The sequence below is a fragment of the Mastigoproctus giganteus genome, chromosome 8, assembly GCF_048544385.1.
Source record: "Mastigoproctus giganteus isolate SK-2022 chromosome 8, ASM4854438v1, whole genome shotgun sequence".
NCBI classification, from domain to species: Eukaryota; Metazoa; Arthropoda; class Arachnida; order Uropygi; family Thelyphonidae; genus Mastigoproctus; species Mastigoproctus giganteus.
The window spans coordinates 55,164,290-55,184,616 of NC_143582.1; the positions used below are offsets into that span (position 1 = coordinate 55,164,290).

Consider the following 20,327-nt stretch of genomic DNA (forward strand, 5'->3'; position numbering starts at 1 on the left):
CAGGTATTTTACTATCAGGGCTAAGGAGATCATCCCCTCTTGTATAAGGCATTTTTCAGGCCACACCTTGAGTACTGCATACAGGTCTGGAGGCCTTATTTTAGGAAGCATGTAGAGCAGCTCGAATGCATTCAGAGAAAGGCCCTTACCATGAAAGTCTAAAGTTCTGCAAATTGCAGCATCTGGAGACTAGGCACCTGTGAAGTGATCTGATTGAAGAATATAAGGCCTTGAACAGTTTGGTTTGAGCAAGTTCAATGCTGATGGGATTCTTCCTCATGCTCAGATTATTCACCTGAGGAGGCATAAATTTGAATTGAGGAAAGACAGTTGTAGAATAGATGTGCAGAAACTTGCCTTTAGCCTGTGCGTGGTTGATTACTGGAACAAACATCCATCTGTTGTTGTTCTGGAAGTTGATAGATTAAATAAATTCAAGGCAGAACTAGACAAAGGTTTGTCTAGTTCTGCCTTAAATTCTAGTAAGGTTAGTAGTAGTGAATGGATAGGTGAAATGGGAAGTTGTTTTGGGTTTTTTTTTGGGTGATATACAGGGTGTTTCAAAAATGGTCAATAATTTAAATGTGAAAAGTACAAACTAAAATAAGCAAAAATGTCCCAGTGAACATTGGGATGCAAATGGACCATTTTTGAGATAATGCACATTTTCTTTTAAGATCTGCCACTGACTATGGGAACACTAGTTTAGCAAAAAACTGTGAATCCTTTGCTAAGGGTGGTTTTGTTAAACATAAGCTAATACATTTTTAATTTTTGTTTTCAACACCTCAGGATTTTACAGATTTTGCATGTTACAAAAGGTGTTCAAAATGCTGTCCTTGTATCCATACGCAGCTTTGTAGTCTTCTCTGCATTGAGTTGCAAATCCTCTCAGGCATTTCTGGGTCATTTTTGATTTGCTGACATGCAACCCAACACTGCAATTCTTCAACTGTGTTAATGTCAGAAGTGTACACCAAGCTTTTTACATGACCCCAGATACAAAAATTCATAGGATTTAAGTCTGGTGATCTGGGAGGCCACATTACAGGCCCACCTTCATGCATAAACCACATGTTCTGGCATTGCTGAAGTGGAACATTATCATCATCAAGGCGATTTTGGAAGAACATTCTGCAGGAACTGAAGGTTCCTGCAGAATATTCTTCCAGACCTCCTCATTCAACAAGAAATGGTGCTGATGTTGTGACTCGTGAATTGCATTAGGATTTTCATCAGACCAAACGTGACAGTTATGAAAATTAAAAATACCATCACGAGTAAATCCAGCTTCATCATTGAACATGATGTTGTTTAAAAATTGGGGGTTTAGGACACGCTGTTGTTGCATCCACTATCAGAAGTTCACTCTGGGAGGGTAGTCTGTATTGCTGAGACCTTGTACACTCTGGATATGGTAGGGGTACAGTAATTGGCGATGTAAAATTTGCCACACACTGCTATGACTCAGTACACGCTCTTGCAGAGCAACCCTCCTTGTCGAAAAACCTGGATTTTGTTCTATTCTTTCTAATACCCTTTCCTCAACATCAGGTGTTATGCTTCTGGGCCTACCTGCTCGTACTTCATGTGTGAAGTGCTCATGTTCTCTAAGGCATTGATGTACCCTGATGAATGTGTGCCTGTTGGGCTGCCTTCAGTGGGGAAATGCTTCTTGGTACGAACGTGCAGCCTTGAGTGCACTGCCATTGTCTTTAACATACATGAAGTGCATGTCCACATACTCTTCGTTGCTGTAACCTCTTTCCATGTTGACTATCCTTTGACAAGTACTAGTACACCTGCTATGTCTCAGAGCATTGAAAGAGGGGAAAGCGAGAGAATGAGCACAACCTAACCTAAACAAACAAGTCAGTGGTGGATCCAAACTCTGTACAGTTCACCTTGTCAGTGGTGGATCCAAACTAGAAATGTGCAATATCTTGAAAATTATTCACTTAAGGACTCATGTTTACTAGGCTTTTTTTGAATATTGTAGTCTGTACAGTTCACCTTTAAATTACTGACCATCACTTTTGAAACACCCTGTATATCAGCCAAAAAAAGAAATTGCTTTCTTGCATCATATGCCTCTCTAATGCTCAAAAGGTGGATCAAAGAGTGAAATCAGCAATTACAGACCTGTCAAGCTTAATTTTTATGATCTGAACAAGTGTGCAATTATAAGGGAATCAGAGCAGGACTTTAAGGGAAGATTGTATCTGACTATAAAATATGTAATTTAAGAGGCAAGAGTAATGAATAAAAACATAATAAACACCTAGGAAAGCTTGCTCTGAACCATCAAGCAAATTTCCTTCTGCAGAATTTAATTTTAGTGCAATGCAAACAATACACTCTCAATTTTAGAAAGCATTAAAGATTTAATTAATGTACAAATTAATATCAATAAGCATCTTCAAAGAAAATAAATTCACGGAATGGCAACTCTAACTTACATTACCAACGATGAAGCAGGATCAAAAATATGAACCAAAACAGCACCCTGTGTTAACAGATTAGTGAAAGCTGTGTTCTCTGTCAATAACCATTACTAAATGAGTCAATAGGAGAGTACAGACATATGTCTTGAATGTCTCATAGGTTGACAGATGACAACTGATCGTAGCACAACATTTCAGAGAAAATTTGAGTTTTTTTTTTTCCCAGGGAAATCACTATAAATGTGTTTGTGAAATTTTTTTAATAAATAAATAATAAATCAGGTAAATTGTGGACTTTGTTTGGTGGTTAGTAGCCTGTCTATTGAGTACACATTAATTTGAGCCTTTTTTGATCCTTTTATTATAACTCTATGGTGTAGCAAAAGGCTCAACAAACCCAGGTGGCCAGAGCTTAGACAAGGGCATGTGTTCAGCCGCAGCTGTAGGAACAGCCAAGAGTGATCTGACATCAGCGGAAGGAGAGGTATTAACAGGATGGGAGTGTTATAATTTTTTTTATAGCATTCGTTTTTGGGAGGAGAGGGAAGTACAGGTATATTATATCTTTATTGCAATCAGCGAAGAGTTTACATGGATGACTGATGCAATACCCATAATAGCAACAATGCTAGGGGAATTTAACATAAAAAGGAACCAAAACAGAAAAAAAATACATAAAACAAGTTAACACAGGATAAGAAAAAAAAAAAGTTTTTTTTTTTTTTTTTTTTTTACATGGCAACACACAGCTCAAAGAAATACAATGGCAGTCACTCAGCTGAATATGAGGGCTGTTCCCTGATGCTATGTCTTCTGTAGGATTTGTAGTCTATGAACTTCTAGTTTGACATCCATCTCCTGAACGGTTTGGAGCATCTCTGTGGGCAGGAACCCTGTTGCCTCTCCTGAGCCTCCTTGCCACAGACTGCAGAGAAGGAAGGGCTCTTAAGGGTTCGGGGAGACTCTACAATTACGCATCTCCTAAAAACTTGACATATTAATATTGTCTGTTATCATTTTTATTGAGACGAGTAAGCGGAGGGCGAAGATCAGTTCCGAGACTTTTCTGTAGTTTATTAATTTTGTAATATCTAAAGTGTGTGTGTGTGTGTGTGTGTGTGTGTGTGTGTGTGTGTGTGTGTGTGTGTGTGTGTGTGTGTGTGTGTGTGTGTGTGAGGATGTAATATCTAAAGTGCCTTGATGCTTGAAGAGGACACAGTGAAGAAGTCAGTACTTGACAGATGAGATGGTTTTTAATGTGCTTTTTTTTGTTGTTAATGCCCAAATTTCAGATCCGTATGGAAAGAATGGCTGTAGAAACTGGTAAATGTATTGAAGCGTGTACTCAGACTCTGTGACATGAAGGTGTTGTTTTGCAAGCCAAACAATGCCTCCTTTATAAATATACAACTCATAGGTCATTCAATCATTAAACTGGTGTTCACTGTTGCTGCACGGATGGGCGCAGTTTTTCTCCAGTGCTTGTCTAGACATAAAACGGTTGTCTCTAAGATGGGATGTAGTCTCATGCCTTTGCAGCAGTTCATGGCTCTCGAACTGCCCAATATATCGAGTGACTCTAACCAGAGGCAGTGACAAAAGTGTCGGGAGTGGTCAATTATTTCATAGTCCCGCTTGGAATTGAGCTCGTTGTGGGTGGACTAGAAGTGTTCCGCGATTGCGGACTGGTCGGTCTCAGCAAGGCGAATCACTCTGTTGTGTTCTGCAAGGTGGTCTTGAAGACGTCTCAAAGTCTCTCCTATGTAGCAGCTATCAGTCTTTGCAGGCTATGTGGTATATTACACTGCTGCGTAAGAGAGGGGTGACAGGGGTCTTTACACTGGGAAACTAGAGAATGTAAGCTTCTACCAGGCAACTGCATGCATTTTATGCGGTATTCTCTAAGGATTTGAGATCTGGCCCAACATGTCTGGATAGTAGGGAATGTAGGCGGTAGGTATATTGACCTGAGTTGGTGGTGGTCTCGAGTGGACTGTGAGCTCCTGTGCTTGCAATAAGCACTTGTCTAATATGTGTGTTGGGTAGCCACAATTGAGTAAGTCTGTCCTCACTCTAGAAATCTCATTGAGCCTAGCTTCATCTGTGCTGGAATGGCTCCAAGCTCTGGAGAATAGAGTGCGGGCAATGCTGTTGAGATGACTGGGAGCATGGCTGGATCTGTAGTTTGTGAACTGTCCGCACCACATAGGCTTACGGTATACTGAGGTTTCTAGATATGGGCCCATGCGTTTTACGAGGACATCCAGGAATGGGAGAGATCCGTTAACCTCCAACTCTAGAGTGAACTGGATGAACACAGACAGGGAATTGAGATATTCTAGCAATGTTGTTTCAGAGCCACATGGGATGACGATGAAGATGTCATCAACGTATGTGCACCATGTTGTAATAGGTACTGGTGGGTTCAGGAATATCTGTTCTTCCAATTCTTCCATGGCGATATTGGCTACTAGAGAACAAACAGGGGCGCCCATAGCAGTGCCATGTACTTGCTGGTATAGGGAATCCTCAAAGGTAAAGATGCTGCTTGACAAGCACAGGTTGAGGGTGGTACAGATGTTGTCAGTAGACAGTGATGTTCTGTTTGGAAGGTTTGGGTCATTCTCAAGGAGCCTCTTGGTGCAGAGTACAGCCTGTTGGACAGGTATTGATGTAAATAGCGACACTACATCAAATGATGCCATAGCTTTGTCAGAAATTGAGCTGTTTAATACGGCGAATGAATTCGCCGCTGTTACTGACATTGTGGGTGGTATTTCCTACAAGAGGTGTGAGGAGTCGTGCAATATATTTGGGCAGTTCGTATGTAGGTGCATTGCAGCAGGACACTGTGGGCTGGAAAGGAACACCTGGCTTGTGGATTTTTGGTAACCCATAAAACTGTGGCAGTTGGTAGCCCGTGGCATGAAGAAGCCGCCTAGTCGGAGCAGAAATTTTCTTTGCTTTAAACCATGCATAGGCAAGTTTATTGACGCATGACTCCAGACGTCTTAAGACTTTAATGGGCAGATCTGTCACAGGTTCATAACGTTGGGGTCTTGTAGGAGGACCAGGGCTTTCTTTCAGTAGGCTGACCAATCTAATATGACAGTGTGATGTCCCTTGTCAACGGGAAGCACGACGATGGTGTTGTCCTTTCTTATAGAGGAAAGAGCGGCGTGCTGACGGTGATTAAGGTTTGAGCAGGTGGGCCGTGTGCTTTGGAGGATGGCGGCTGTTTTGAAACAGATTTCATTAGCAGTTTCTTCTGGGAGGTTGGTAATGCTTGCTTCTACTCCCATAGTGAGCTGTGTGATCGGTGGTTTCGATGGCACGACAGCGAACTTCATACCGGGGTTCAAGATGTTGAGTTGCTCCATGGTTAGTTGTTTCCTGCTCAGATTTAGAACGAAGGAAGCCATATTAGTTGAACGTGTCTTCGTTCTTGAGGAGTTGGCCTCTGTTCAAATTAACAAATTTCCGTTGTTGTCGCAAACGATAAGTATCAGAGATACGGTTAGCTTGTCGACAGATGGTATGAACAAGGTTAGTAAATATTATAGGTGAGATCCTACCTTGTAGTTCCTGTAAGAATCTGAATTTATTGTAGTCAGCTCTCTTGATTTCGTAGTGGAGATGGGTTATCCACAATTTCAAGGTTTGCAGGCCGAAGTTAAAACAAGCATGGTCCATGCAAGCGCTATTAAATGGGGCTTTATACCGGAATCCTTTAGGGATGATGCGGTTGGTTTTGCACCTATGCGCAAAGGTTGCCTGTTGCAGGCGCAGTTGGACACAATCACTGTAAACGTTATGGCCATAAAAAGAACGTATGAGGACTGGGATCCATGGTAGTTGATGATTAAGTGTTAACCAGTAAAATAATTTAATTACAAATAGATACTATAGCTTTCGAGAAAAATCATTCCTCTTTTTCAACAGAAAATTGAAATTTAATTATTCTAACTGACACAGTTATGCGTGCATATTTTTAAGTTCTATGATTTTATTATTAATGCTACTACGATATCTCCTCTCAATGGCATTGTGTGCATTCCTTTTCTCTCCCTTTGGAGGCTGAGAAGTCTTTATTGCTGATATCCTGTTCATTGGAAGCGGTGGTATATGCAACTACTTTACCTTCACTTGCTTCCTTTAGCAGTTGGACTTGAAGCAATAACTGTTGAACAGATATTCCTGAACCCAACAGTACCTATTACAACATGGTGCAGATATGTTGATGACATCTTCACCATCATCCCACATGGCTCTGAAATAACATTGCTAGAATATCTCAATTTCCTGTCTGTTCATCCAGTTCACTCTAGAGTTAGAGGTTAACGGATCTCTCCCATTCCTGGACATCCAGGAATGGGAGATTGCTGACTCTCCCATTCCTGGACATCCAGGAATGGGAGATTCAGCAAAACGTGTGGGCCCATATCTAGAAACATCAGTATACCATAAGCCTATGTGGTGCGGACAGTTCACAAACTACAGATCCGGTCATGCTCCCAGTCATCTCAACAGCACTGCCCGCACTCTATTCTCCAGAGCTTGGAGCCATTTCAGCACAGATGAAGCTAGGCACAACGGGAGTTCTAGAGTGAGGACAGACAATCAATTGTGGCTACCCAACACACATATTAGACAAGTGCTTATTGCAAGCACAGGAGCTCACAGTCCACTCGAGACCACCACTGACTCAGGCCAATATACCTACTGCCTATATTCCCTACTATCCAATAATGTCGGGCCAGATCTCGAAAATCCTGCAAAGACTGTGACAGCTGCTACATAGGAGAGACGTCTTCAATACCGCCTTGCAGAACATGACAGAGCGATTCGGCTTGCTGAGACTGACCAGTCTGTAATCGCGGAACACTTCTGGCCCACCCACCGCGACCTCAATCCCAAGAGGGACTATGAAATAATTGACCACTCCCAACACTTTCGCCACCGCCTCTGGTTAGAGTCACTCAATATATTGGGTAATTCGAGACCCATGAACTGCTGCAAAGGCACGAGACTACATCCCATCTTAGAGACAACCATTTTATGTCTAGGCAAGCACTGGAGAAAAACTGCACATGTCCGTGCAGCAACATTGAACACCAGTTTAATGATTGAATGACCTACCTCGTGCCCTTTACACGCCTCACTGCATGCATAACTGTGTCTGTTAGAATAATTAAGTTTCAATTTTTCTGTTGAAAAAGAGGCATGAAAAAGTGTCTCGAAAGCTACAGTATCTATTTGTAATCAAAGATATTCAGTATCTATTTGTAATTAAATTATTTTACTGACTAACACTTAATCATCATTTTCCTTCAGCTTACTTCCAGGTAACTTTATAGTAAAGTTAGGAGTGGTGGTTTTTTAAATCCATGAGACTTCGTTAGTAGATGGTGAGAAGGCATTCCATAATTTCTCACTCTAAAGAAGGGTGTCAAGGTTAGTTGATGGTTTTGCTCATGCTCCTGTTAAATTAGGTTGAATCCAAGGCAAACCTCAAGGCTGCCATGGTATTGTCACTCAAGTTGTCAGGATATATGGAATACAGCAGAGCAGAAAGAGCTACACCTCAGCATCTGTAGGCATCACGTGGTGTCACACAGATATTAGGAATACAGAATTGGAATTTGGGAAGTACAATGTGTACAGAAAGAATAGACAGGAGAGAAAGGGAGGAGGTGTTATGATGTTAATTAAGAAAAACAAAATCAAAAGAAGTGCATCCATTTGATATAGATGAACGGTGCACTACTGAGTCAGTTTGGTGTGACATAAAGCACTGCGAAAGCAAAAATAAGGGTAGGAGTGTGTTATAGGCCTAACGACATGAATCAGTACAATGAACAATTGTACAGAGAAATAGTGAGCTAGTAAATCAGAATGTCTTATAATGGGGAATTTTAACTGCCCAGATATTGACTGGAGAGGCAACCAGAGAGGGTAATACTCTTGATCTGGTTATATCAGCAGTGATCATTTGTGTATTTAGAATTTGCTGATAAAGGAACCACTAGGTGGCAGTGATCACATTGTACTGATGTGGGATTTACTTAAAGATTTAATTACCATCAGGGGTAAAGGAAAGGGTTTTTGCTTCCATAAAGGTGAGTACAGTGGTCTCAGACAGTTTTTAAATTCTGTACAGTGAGATCAACTGATGATGTTACCAACAGCAAACTCTAAGTGGGAAGCATTCAAGGAATTAATCGTGGAAGCTACTAAAAGTTTCCTACCTATTAAGAAAAACTGTTCAAGGTTTAGGCCTAAATTGTTATCAAATGAACTAATGAGACTAGTGACAGAGAAGAAATATGCATGGGATGCATATAAATTATCAGGCAACACAGAAGCCTATGGCAGATATAAGCTAGTCTTAATAAAGTCACAAAGGAGGTTAGGCAGGCGAAGTCAGATTATGAGAAATCTTTGGCAAAGGATGCTAAGAAAAACAGCAAGGATTTCTTTACTTATATAAACTCTAAAAGGAAGCGGATGAATCTGATTGGTCCAATTGATATTGATGGTTCGACTGTTGATGATCCTGCTCAGATAGCAAACAAACAATGAGTATTTTATATCTACATTCACACATGAGGAGTTATTAAGGTTTGAAAATGCCAGAAGATTACCAAATTGTAGCAGGGTGCTTAAATGATTTTGTAATAACTGAGAGCAAAGTGGAGGAGAAATTGTTGAAGTTAAACATAAGACACCTGGGATGGATGGGATCTATCCAGTTATATTAAAGGAGGCGGCAAAGGAAGTAAGCAAACTCTAAGCCATAATAGTAAGAGCATCCTTGGACTCAGGGGAGGATCCCACGGACTGGAGATGTTCAAATGTATTCCCAAATCACAAAGGGGGATCGAAGGGTGACACGAGTTATTACAGACCAGTTAGTTTAACTTCTGTTCAGGGTAAAATAATGGAGTCACTGGTTAAAGATGCATTGCAGGATCATCTAGACAAGACTGCAGCAATAATTCAGACACAGCATGGGTTTGTTAAGGGAAAGTCTTGTCTGAGAAATTTGATTGGTTATTATGATGTGGTTACAAAGGAACTGGATGCAAAAAAAAAAAAAAAAAAATTTGATATCACATACTTTGAATTCAGGAAAGCTTTTGACACTGTTGCACATGAAAGACTACTGTGCAAATTGGAGTAGAATGGTATTACGGGTAAATTGCTACAATGGATAAAAGGATGGTTGAGTGGGAGAAGACAGAGGGTGGTAATCAATGGCTGCTCTTCGTGGAATAATGTTATTAGTGGAGTCCCACAGGGTTCGGTGTTGGGTCCACTGTTGTTTTATATATTTATCAATGATATTGATGAAGGTATATCAGGCTTAGTGTCGAAGTTTGCAGATGATACAAAGGTTGGCAGGGTTGTTAATGACAAGTAATGGCAGTGTGCTACTGCAACAGGACCTAGAAAATTTGGGCAGATGGGCTGAGAAGTGGCAACTGAAGTTTAACCTTGACAAATGCAAAGTACTGCATATGGGTAGAAGTAACCCAAGAGAAACGTACCAACTGTGTGGTACTACACTTAAGGTAGTAGAAAATAAAAGACCTGGGAGTAATTGTACAGTCAGATATGAAGTTTTCTGAGCAATGCAGACAGGCTGCCAGGGCAGGTCATATGGATTTGTCAATGATATATAGGAATTTTGCTATACAGAGCCTCATACAGAGGGATAATCATCTCTGTATAAGGCAATGGTGAGGCCACACCTTGAGTACTGCGTACAGGTCTGGAGGCCTCATTTGAGGAAGGATGTAGATTTGCTTGAGCAGGCACAGAGAAGGGCAACAAGGTTGGTGAGGGATCCTCTTATCAAGAGAGGCTTAAGTTCTGAAAATTGCAGTGGGCTGGAGACTAGGCACCTAGGTGATCTGATTGAGGTGTATAAGGCCTTGAATGAGTTGAGCATGCTCAATTCTGATGGGATTCTTCCCCTTGTTCAGATTACGAACTATAGGGGCATAAATTCAAATTATGGAAATTCAGATGTGGAATAGATGTGCAGAAATTTGCCTTTAGCCGGCGGGTGGTTAATTGTTGGAACAAACTTCCATCTGTTGTTGTGGAAGTTGATAGGTTAAATAAATTTAAACAGGAACTGGACAAACATTTAGAGGGAATGGTTGTGCGATTTTTTTTTTTTTTTTTTTTTTTTTTTTTTTTTTTGGGTTAATGGGTAGCAGTAACCTACAAGTAACATACCAACTGTGTGGTAGTACCCTCAGGGTAGTTGGAAAATGAAAAACCTGGGGTTAATTGTGCAGTCAGATATGAAGTTTTCTGAGCAGTGCAGACAGGCTGCAAGTAGCTCATGGTGTCCTGTCAATGATATACAGAAATTTTGCTAGCAGGGATATGGTGATTATCCCTTTGTATAAGGCAATGGTCAGGTCACATCTTGACTACTGCATACAGGTCTAGAGGCCTCATTTTAGGAAGGATATAGAACTACTGGAAAGAGTACAAAAAGGACAATAAGATTGGCGAGTGGCACAACGGGGTGCCATACCAAGAAAGATTCAGTTCTGCAAATTGCAACGTGTGGAGACTAGGCACCTGCAAGGTGATCTGACTGAGGTGTTTAAGACTGAATGGATTGAGCAAGCTGAATGCTAATGGAATCCTTTCTCTTGCTCAGACTGCATATGAGGGGGCACAAATTCAAACTGAGGAAGGACAGTGCAGAATAGATGTACAGAAGTTTACTTTTAGCCAGTGGGTGGTTAATTGCTGGAATAAAAATTTATCTGTTGCTGTGGGAGTTGATAGCTTAAATAAATTCAAGGAAGAACTAGGCAAACTATTTGAGGGAGTGGATAGGTAAAATGGGATTTTTGATTTTTTTTTTTTTTTCTTGCCGATGCTGTATAAGCTTGCTTTCTTGCATCATTTGCCACTACTAATGCTAATTCAAATAGCACTACTGGGTATTAGGTGTTTGAATTAAAAGCAGTAGTGTGGCATGGTATTCATGGAAACAGACTGGGGATCAGCATTTCAGGATCTAATGAGTTGACCATAACACATGGATAAAATACCACTGAAATGGCAATGTTAAATAATTGTCTTAGTACCACACTGAAGGTCTTAAAGAATATATCTGTGCTGTTTTTACTACACACTACCATAATTATATTCGAACTGGTACCAGTAATTAACTAGACTGTGGTAGGTTATGTAAATTAAGCTGTATTCTTAATTAGTAAAGATTTAATTTTTTTCCATTAAACAAGTTATCTTAAAATAGAAATAACTTATTACATAAAATTATATTCTTACCATGTAAGCACTGACGTGCTGCATGCCCAGATAATTGGTTTCATTTTTTTCTAAGTATAATTCTTCAGTATGATTACTTTTCCTTGAAATAGGAATTTCTTCTCCCTCTTTTGTGAAATCACATTGATTAGAATAAATAAACTGCAATATCTGTTCAACAATATCAGGCTGAATATTTTCAACTGGTAAAATATTAGAATCACAGCACTTTCCTGAAGTAAGGTGCTTGCGAAAATAATCACTGCGGGAAGCTAAAATATACTTATGAGAAGGAAAACTGCGGTTACCAGCCTAGAATATAAACAAGAACAAACTATTACTTAAAGTATTCTTCTGAATGGTTGTATTGTATATAATTTTTTATAATATAATTTTTTTTTAAATTACATAAAGTGCACTTAATTTAATGTTTTGTTAATAAAACAAACAAAAAAAAAAAAAAAGCACTAGGGAATAATTTGCTGTGACAGAGAATTCTTCATCTGTTGTTGCAGATGAAGAAAGTAGAGAAGAGAAGAGGAGCAAAAAGGATCAATTCCTATTAATTCCCATTCTAAGAGTAGTCATTATCTGTGAGAATGTGGCCTATGATACAGTTGCTGCCATTAATCAGCCCTAACCCACAGAGTGTTATGCCAACTGAATAAGATCTCCAAGGTATGTCTGTAGAGGTCACTTCCAGATAGCAAAAGATGGAGACTTAACAGAAACTGACTACAGGTCTAACTGTTAATGTCCTTATGTTAATTGTGGATAGCAAATGCTAAAACGGTGGTCGGTTTCCCATATGAATGGCAACTCCTCAATGAGCAGCATCTCCAATTCTATGTTTATGAATGATGGTAAAATTATATGAGGAAGGGTTTTCATTTGCCTTTAGTCTTTTGCCATAAGCAAAAGCAAACTGGTTTGTGTTTCTGCAGAAGAACCTTGATATCATTAGTAGTTTGGTGGAATACACACAATTTCCTTTTAGGAATTTAGCCATTATTTGGCTAAATAATGGCTAAATTCCTAATCAAACTGCCTGTGTTAAAGGGTAGCCCAAATAATGGCTAAAAGAATGGATAATTGCTTGTTTGTTTGTTAATGGGCTTCCCAGTGCAAGAAGGCTATAATGTGCCTAATTATGGTAAAGTTAAATACAGTTTTAACTGTGTGAATGTGGTTGAAGTTTACACCAGGTTTTGAGGAAAGTAAAAGCTCTGGCCACATGTGGAATATCTGCTAGGAGGTGAGCTATACTGAGAGAGGTGTTCAACGTAGAATATGACACAAACACAAGTTTGTTAGTTACTGGAGGGAGTTATGCTGCTATCTGAGAAACAGCTACACAAGCATAATAAGCCAAAAGAAAAAGGAATCTTGGCAGACTCTGGTTGGTATCTCCAGTAATGCTGACCACTGGGGTGTAGTTTACTGTATAGTTACCAACAAACTGCCAAAGAGAGAGGTGGTAAACACCATTAATACTCTGAGTATTAGTGTCAACCAACTCACACCTGGGAGGAGTACTGTTTTCAGAGAACATTAATCCTCTCACCCAGGAACAGATCAAAATATCAAATGCTTCTAAAAGGTAAACAGTGGTATAGCCAAGATTTTTTTCAGAAGGTACATTAACAAAAAAAAAAGGCACCAATTGCCTAATGCTAAAAAGCGCCACAACATCAGATTTCGACATCAGGGGATACAATATGTCTGCTGACCCTACCCTGGCTATGCCACTGCAGATAAATATACAATTACAAAACCATCATTTACCACTGAAGAATTACCTTCTGCAATCAACACAACCAAGGACAAAAATGTCCAGGTCATGATTTAATAGAAATCATAAAGGAATTTATCACACTTTCAAGATAAGGGTGTGTTCACAAGAACATGGAAACAAGCAAATGTTTGCATCATTCTGAAAAATCTAGAAAAACCACCAATAACCCAAAGTAATAGACCAATAGCCTTGTTACTAGCACTGGAAAAGTATGGGAAAGGCTACTTCTACTCCATCTTAAGACCCATTACTTAAATGCAAAAATTCAAATGAACGAACAAATTAAATTTAAACCTGGATGTTCGACTGAAGATATGCCATGAACAGTCTCATAAATGCAGCACAGAATACACAGGAAAAATAATTGCTGGCTATATCAATTGACTTTGCTGGGGCTTTTGACCCTATGGTGGCCCAGCACACTCAGGAGATTATGCCATGCTGGAGTTCCTCAAAACTTGTATCAACTGTATTCAAGACTACCTCAGTAATAGACAGGTCAAAAAAAAAAAAAAAAAAAAAAACTCACTACCAGAGCACCATCCACACAGTTACTCAAGGATGTCCCCATGGTTCAGTTCCAGATTTCACCTTTTGGAACCTAATCACAGATGAATTCCTGGAAATGGATATTGGCCAGATATATCAGCTTGCTAAGGCAAACACCAGAGCTGGCCTAAAACATCAGGAAAACCATGCTCTTAACATTCTATAGGAGTGGAAAAAATTTATAAGTCAATTTCTGAAACTAAAACCAAGCCTATGTTAATTAAAGGACAACTCTACAAGTGACCACAGATAAATTTCTGGTGAAACAGTAGCCCTGGTGACAAAACTTAAATATTTGGGAGTCATATTTGACTCTATATTGACATTTTCATGCACATCTCATACATATTGCTGAAGGTGAGAAACTCCACAGGAATGATAGTAAAAATTAGCCGCACTGACTGGGGAGGAGAACACTCTTATTTATCTACAAGGAAAATGTTCTCCCGGTCATAACCTACAGTACAGGCATATGGTATTACATAGCTGTCCTAGACAAAAATAAAACTAAACTCAGTACAGCGAATTATACTACTAACAATCACAAAAGCATGTTCCACTGTCAGTACACCTGCTTTACAGGTCCTGGTAGGGGCATTTTCCCTTGACTTAGAGGTTATAAGAAGGGGCCTCAATTATAAACTGAAGAGGCAAATCCTAACAAATATCCTGGGGATCATTTTGAACCTGGAGACAACCTCAAACAAAAACGGAAAATAATACAAATCACACTCTACCAACAAGTGCAGAGTAGATGGGAACAAACACCCAAAGGGGAAGTCACTAGGAGGTTCCCTGCCCTAGGTAACCTTAGTCTCCACCAAACAATCCCCCTGGTTTGCCTCAGGACTATGCCACATTTTTGCTAACAGGGCATGGGTCCTTGAATGCAAAGTTGTGCCAACTGGGTATCACCCAGGATCTAAAATGTACCTGTGGAACCGATGAGGACTGGGCCCATGTGTTTTATGACTGTCCCAATTACCAACCCCATTGATGCAGACTAACGTCCAAAATTGGACCTTTTGATTTTTGGGCCTTCATGGAAGCCACAATACACTAGTTGAGGAGGTTGTTTTGAATGATAAACCAAGTTAGCAGGGCAATGATCATTATTTCCATGACCTTGCTTGCACAGCTGGTGAGTGTAATAGGCCTTAGGCAGACCAGCAAAAGCCTTCCCTTTTGATGGTCTGCCTAATACATTTTTGTTTTGCATGAGCCTATTTAAAATCAGATGAGATTCACAGTTGTTGGAACTTCAGGAAAATGTTCCATGCTTTTATTTTATTTATTATTCTTTTCAAATAGCTGCACTGCATTCATTGTCCCACAACTTTGGGACAATGAATGCATCCATTTCCTCATCAGTGAATATTCCAAAATCTAGTCATCTTGGTGTGAACTATCTTCTAAGTCCATGCAGTCTGTATCATTTGCATCAGGAATAGTAGATACTGCAGTATTCTGCAATGGAATGGCATCTGGTTGTATAGTACTAACTCAGCACATTTATAGCTTTACTTTGCTTGCATTCCATTGGTTTATTGGTATGGCAGCTAAAAATTGACCTTGCTCATTCAGCTAGTGATTTTCTTAGTGTCATGTTATCTCTATTTGGGTAGCAATTGATATATGTGTCTTATGGTTACTTGGGTATATGTTGGCTTATTAGTTCAGAACTGGCAAGGATTTTTTGGCCTCTTGGCAGGTTACACTGTGTTCAGTTTCATATTGCTGTATTTTTCTCGTGTTTCCATAGAGGACATTCCTTGTAATACATCAGAATACTTTGCAGTTAAGACAATTGGGTGTTGTGGCTGTGCAGTCAATATCAGTGTAAACAGTGTGTCCATGGCACAGGCAGCTACTCAGTTACTCCTCTGCAGACTGTGAGTGTCCACATCTGGCACTTATAGCAGCATAAGAGGTTTGGAATATAGGATTTAACTTGGCAGTTCAGGTAACCTCCTTTGATCACTGTTGGCGGTTTGGGGTCGTCAAAATAAGGATTATATTCTGAGTAGGAACTAGTGTACCATTCTTCTTTGTCATAATTTGTCTTACACTGATGACTCCTTAATCTTGCAGTTCTTGTTTCAGCTCTTCATCTGACAGATTGATGAGGTACCATTCAGTGATGACATCTTTTGACGTTTTCAGCGAAATGTATGGTGAAACGGTGGTTTCACCTGATGGTTTTGTAACAAACTCAGGCATCAACAATGTAGTTCTTGTGCACTACCACTTAATATTTTTAAATGGAATAACAGATATTTTGTTTGGAAACTGGTCGCAACTAGAAAAAGGAACATTAGTGAATGAAAAGGAACAAAGATCTATGGATGATACATAACTAGTCCCAATGGCAAATTTATGCTTTTATTAAACACAGTGCTTGAAAACATCTTTTTTTAGTACACACAAAATTTAAGTGAGCACAAATAATTAAATCAGTGAAATCAATATTTAAGCACGATTTCGGGAGAAAATACATACTGCTGAAAAAAAAAATAAATAAAATTGCTGAAATGTTGGAGCAATCAAATCTAATCAGATTTTTTATTATTATTATTTGAAGAAATGCCCAGAAGTTTGCACTCATCCATAACATTGGTTGATTTTGTCACACTGGGGAGAATTAAACTTTAACCCGAAAGTATTTCACTTAAGAAACTGAGTGAAATTACTTTATATTATCTTCTTTAAATTGGAGAAATATTTTGGGCTAAAAAAAGTTTACAATTACATCTTGGAGTGCATTTGGTTCTCCAATTAATCTGCACAAAGCTTGTGTGAGGCAGGTAATTTAAGACAAACTGAATTTTGGAAACAGTTTTTGAAAACTCCAACATTGGATACTGACAACATCCAGCTGCAATTAAATTAGGAGACACTGATGATGTGAAAATAGAATCAAGTTTATAGTGGAAACTTGATTCTCAATTCCTATGCACAGATATTCATTATTCAACCGTTGCTCCTTGAGATTTTAGTTCAGAACAGATTTTCTCTTCAAACACTTCAAGAAAATCCAAAATTAATTTGTTGTTCTGTAGGGGTTTTAGGCTCATCAGCAACATAGATCATATTGTTGTGCTGTTGTTTTTTTTTTTTTTTCCTTTGGTAGCTGTTGGCACATAGGCTTCTGTGGCCATAATGCACCTCCCAAAGTTTTTGCAGTACTTTGATCCAAGCCTGAGGCGGGAATCGAACCCGTGACCTTTGGGTTGCCAGGCAGGCACTTTACCCACCCAGCTAGCCCAGTCGGCTGTGCTTTTGTATATTATGTCTAAACAAGTGTATGTTCATTGGCCAATTTGGATGTTGTGCAGACTGAAAAACCACAAAAAAACTCAGAAGAAAATCCTATTCCCTATTGAGAAATTTTGCCAGTCATAGATGACAATCAAACCAAACCTTTCCAAACAAGTAAAAGGTAACAAGACCACTATACTGTCATAGACAACATTTAACATTTTCTGGGAAGTTACTGTGAGTGGCATTTCTCCAATAGAGGCTTGAATGTAGTGTTATGAGTGTTCTTCACTTTTGGTTTCTACAAAGATGTCACCAGAATAAAAACTATTTGAAAAATATAGGGGAGAGTGAAAACCCTTCCAGATGAATAGCAAAATTTTCCCTACAGGATTTTTGCTAGTGGATATTATTATCAGTCATCTGTTTATTTCTCAGTTTCTAAGATAACATTAAAATATCTGAACCAGCACAATTGAGATAACTGAGAGTAAAGTGGAGGAGAACTTGTTGCAGCTAAATATAAGAAAGGACCTAAGGTGTATAGGGTCTATCCAGTTATATTAAAGGAGGCAGCAAAGGAAGTAAGCAAACCCTTAGCCATAATTGTGAGAGCATTCCTGGACTCAGGGGAGGTCCCCATGGACTGGAGATGTGCAAATTTATCCCAAATTCATAATGGGGGATCAAAGGATCACATGAATAATTACACACCTATTAGTTTAACTTCTGTTCCAGAGAAAATAGAGTAACCGGTTAAAGAAGTATTGCAGGATCTCGGCAAAACTGCTGTTATATTTCAGACACAGCATGGGTTTGTAAGAGGAAGTCATGTCTGACCAATTTGATTGAATACTATTATGTGGTCACAAAGGAACTGGATGCAAAAAATAATTTTGATATCATATACTTGGATTTTAGGAAAGTTTTAATATTATTGTACATGGAAGACTACTCTACAAATTAGAGCAGTATGGATAAAGGATGGTTGAGTGGGATAACAGTAATAAGGACCCATTGTTTTTTTCTATATTTATCAATGATATTGATGAAGGTATATCAGACCATGTCCAAGTTTGCAGATGATATGAAAGTTGACAGTGCACTACTGCAACAGGATCTAGAAAAGTTGGGCCAGGAGGTTCCAATTGAAGTTTAATGTTGACCAATGCAAAGTACTGCATATGGGTAGCAGTAACCTCAGAATAAGGTACCAACTGTGCGGTACTACACTCAGGGTAGTAGAGAATGAAAAAGACCTGGGGTAATTGTGCAGTCAGATATGAAGTTTTCTGAGCCATGCAGACAGGCTGAAAGACCAGATCATGGGGTCTTGTCAATGATATACAGGAATTTTGCTAACAGGGATAAGATGGTTATCCCTTTGCATAACACTATGGTCAGGCTGCACCTTGAGTACTACATACAGGTCTGGAGGCATCATTTTAGGAAGAATATAGAGCTGCTGGAATGGGTACACAAAAGGACAACAAGATTGGTGAGAGGAACAAAGAGTTGCTTTTAACAAGGAATACTCTGCAGAAAGTTCTGCTTGTTTGTTTCGGGATTTATTGGGTGCATCGGCAACTATGGCCATAGTGCGCCATACATATGGTAACTATGCATGCCATTTCTTCTCAAACAGAGAAAATGGAAGAAAGGAACTAATTAAAGGAAGTGATATACTTTAATCATCTTGAGAAAGTTATAAATGCTTGAGACATTTGTTTCATTATTTAAAAGTGAAACAAGTGTAGGAGGATCTTCTGTTGTGGCTAGAGTGCAAAGATTCTGGCATTCTCTTGTATATTTTGTGCATTCAACCAGAATGTGTTTCACTGAAAGCATTGTATTACAGTGATGACATTGAAGGGGTATCTCTCCTCTTAAAAGATAACCACGAGTGATATTTGTGTGACCTATTCGCAGATGAGCCAATATTACCTCCTGATGTTGGACTGAACTGAAGCTGGAAGGCCATCGCTCAAGGTTTGGCTTGATACTTCAAAGCTTATTATTAGGTTACTTTTCCCTGATAACTGCCATTGGCACATGCATTTTTCCTGGATTATTGGTCGATAGTCTTGATGAGGCACTTTCCACTTGTTCTCGGGTGGTAGGTAAGCTAATTTGGCAGCATTGTCCACTAGTTCATTTCCATATGTCCTGGGACCCAGCAGAAGTGTATGTTTTGCCCAAATTCTGATAAGGTATGTAGGGCTGACTATTCTTTTCACGACTGGGTGAAAGTTCTTTTTTTGTAGTTGTTGGCGCATCGGCTTCTGTGGCCATAATGCACCTCCCAAGGTTTTTGCAGTACTCTGATCCAAGCCAGAGGTGGGATTCGAACCCGTGACCTTTGGGTTGCCAGGCAGGCACTTTACCCACCTGGCTAGCCCGGTCGGCGGTGAAAGTTCTGCAAATTGCAGCATCTGGAGACCAGGCACCTGCGAGGTGATCTGACTTAGTTGTATAAGGCCTTGAATGGTTTGAGCAAGCTCAATGCTGATGGGATCCTTCCTCTTGCTCAGATTGCACACCTGAGGGAACATAAATCTGAAATGAGGAAAGACAGGTGTAGAATAGATGTGCAGAAATTTCTCTTTAGCCAGTGGGTGGTTAATTGCTGAAACAAACTTTCATCTGTCATTGTCAAAGTTGACTTCTTAAATAAATTTAAGGCAGAAATAGACAAGTTTTTTCAGCAAATGGATGGAAAATGATAAGGTTTTTTATTTTTTGCTGATGCTGTATAAGCTTGCTTTCTTGCAACATATGCCTCTACTAATGCTAATTTTTTGAGAGGGACCTTGCTGGTATTTCAGAAAAAGGATTTACAATATTGGGATTCATGCAAATTGTTTCTGGGTCAGTGCCTGGGTTCTCCACTCACAAGAAATTCCAAAGTAACAAACATACTTTGAAGTGGACAGTGGGGCTACTCAGGCACTATACCTGCACCTCAACTGGCCAGAATC

The 20,327-nt window shown here is 39.5% G+C and overlaps 1 protein-coding gene across 2 annotated transcripts in view; it reads right to left on the minus strand.

Annotated features, from left to right (window-relative positions):
- LOC150081538 (inhibitor of Bruton tyrosine kinase) overlaps nucleotides 1-20,327 on the minus strand; it is a 349,146-nt gene that overhangs the window by 200,127 nt on the left and 128,692 nt on the right. For both annotated transcript variants that reach the window (XM_090380069.1, XM_090380070.1), the window contains exon 12: nucleotides 11,769-12,059. In XM_090380069.1, the coding sequence (XP_090236195.1) occupies nucleotides 11,769-12,059 (291 nt within the window). The remainder of the gene's footprint in view (nucleotides 1-11,768; nucleotides 12,060-20,327) is intronic.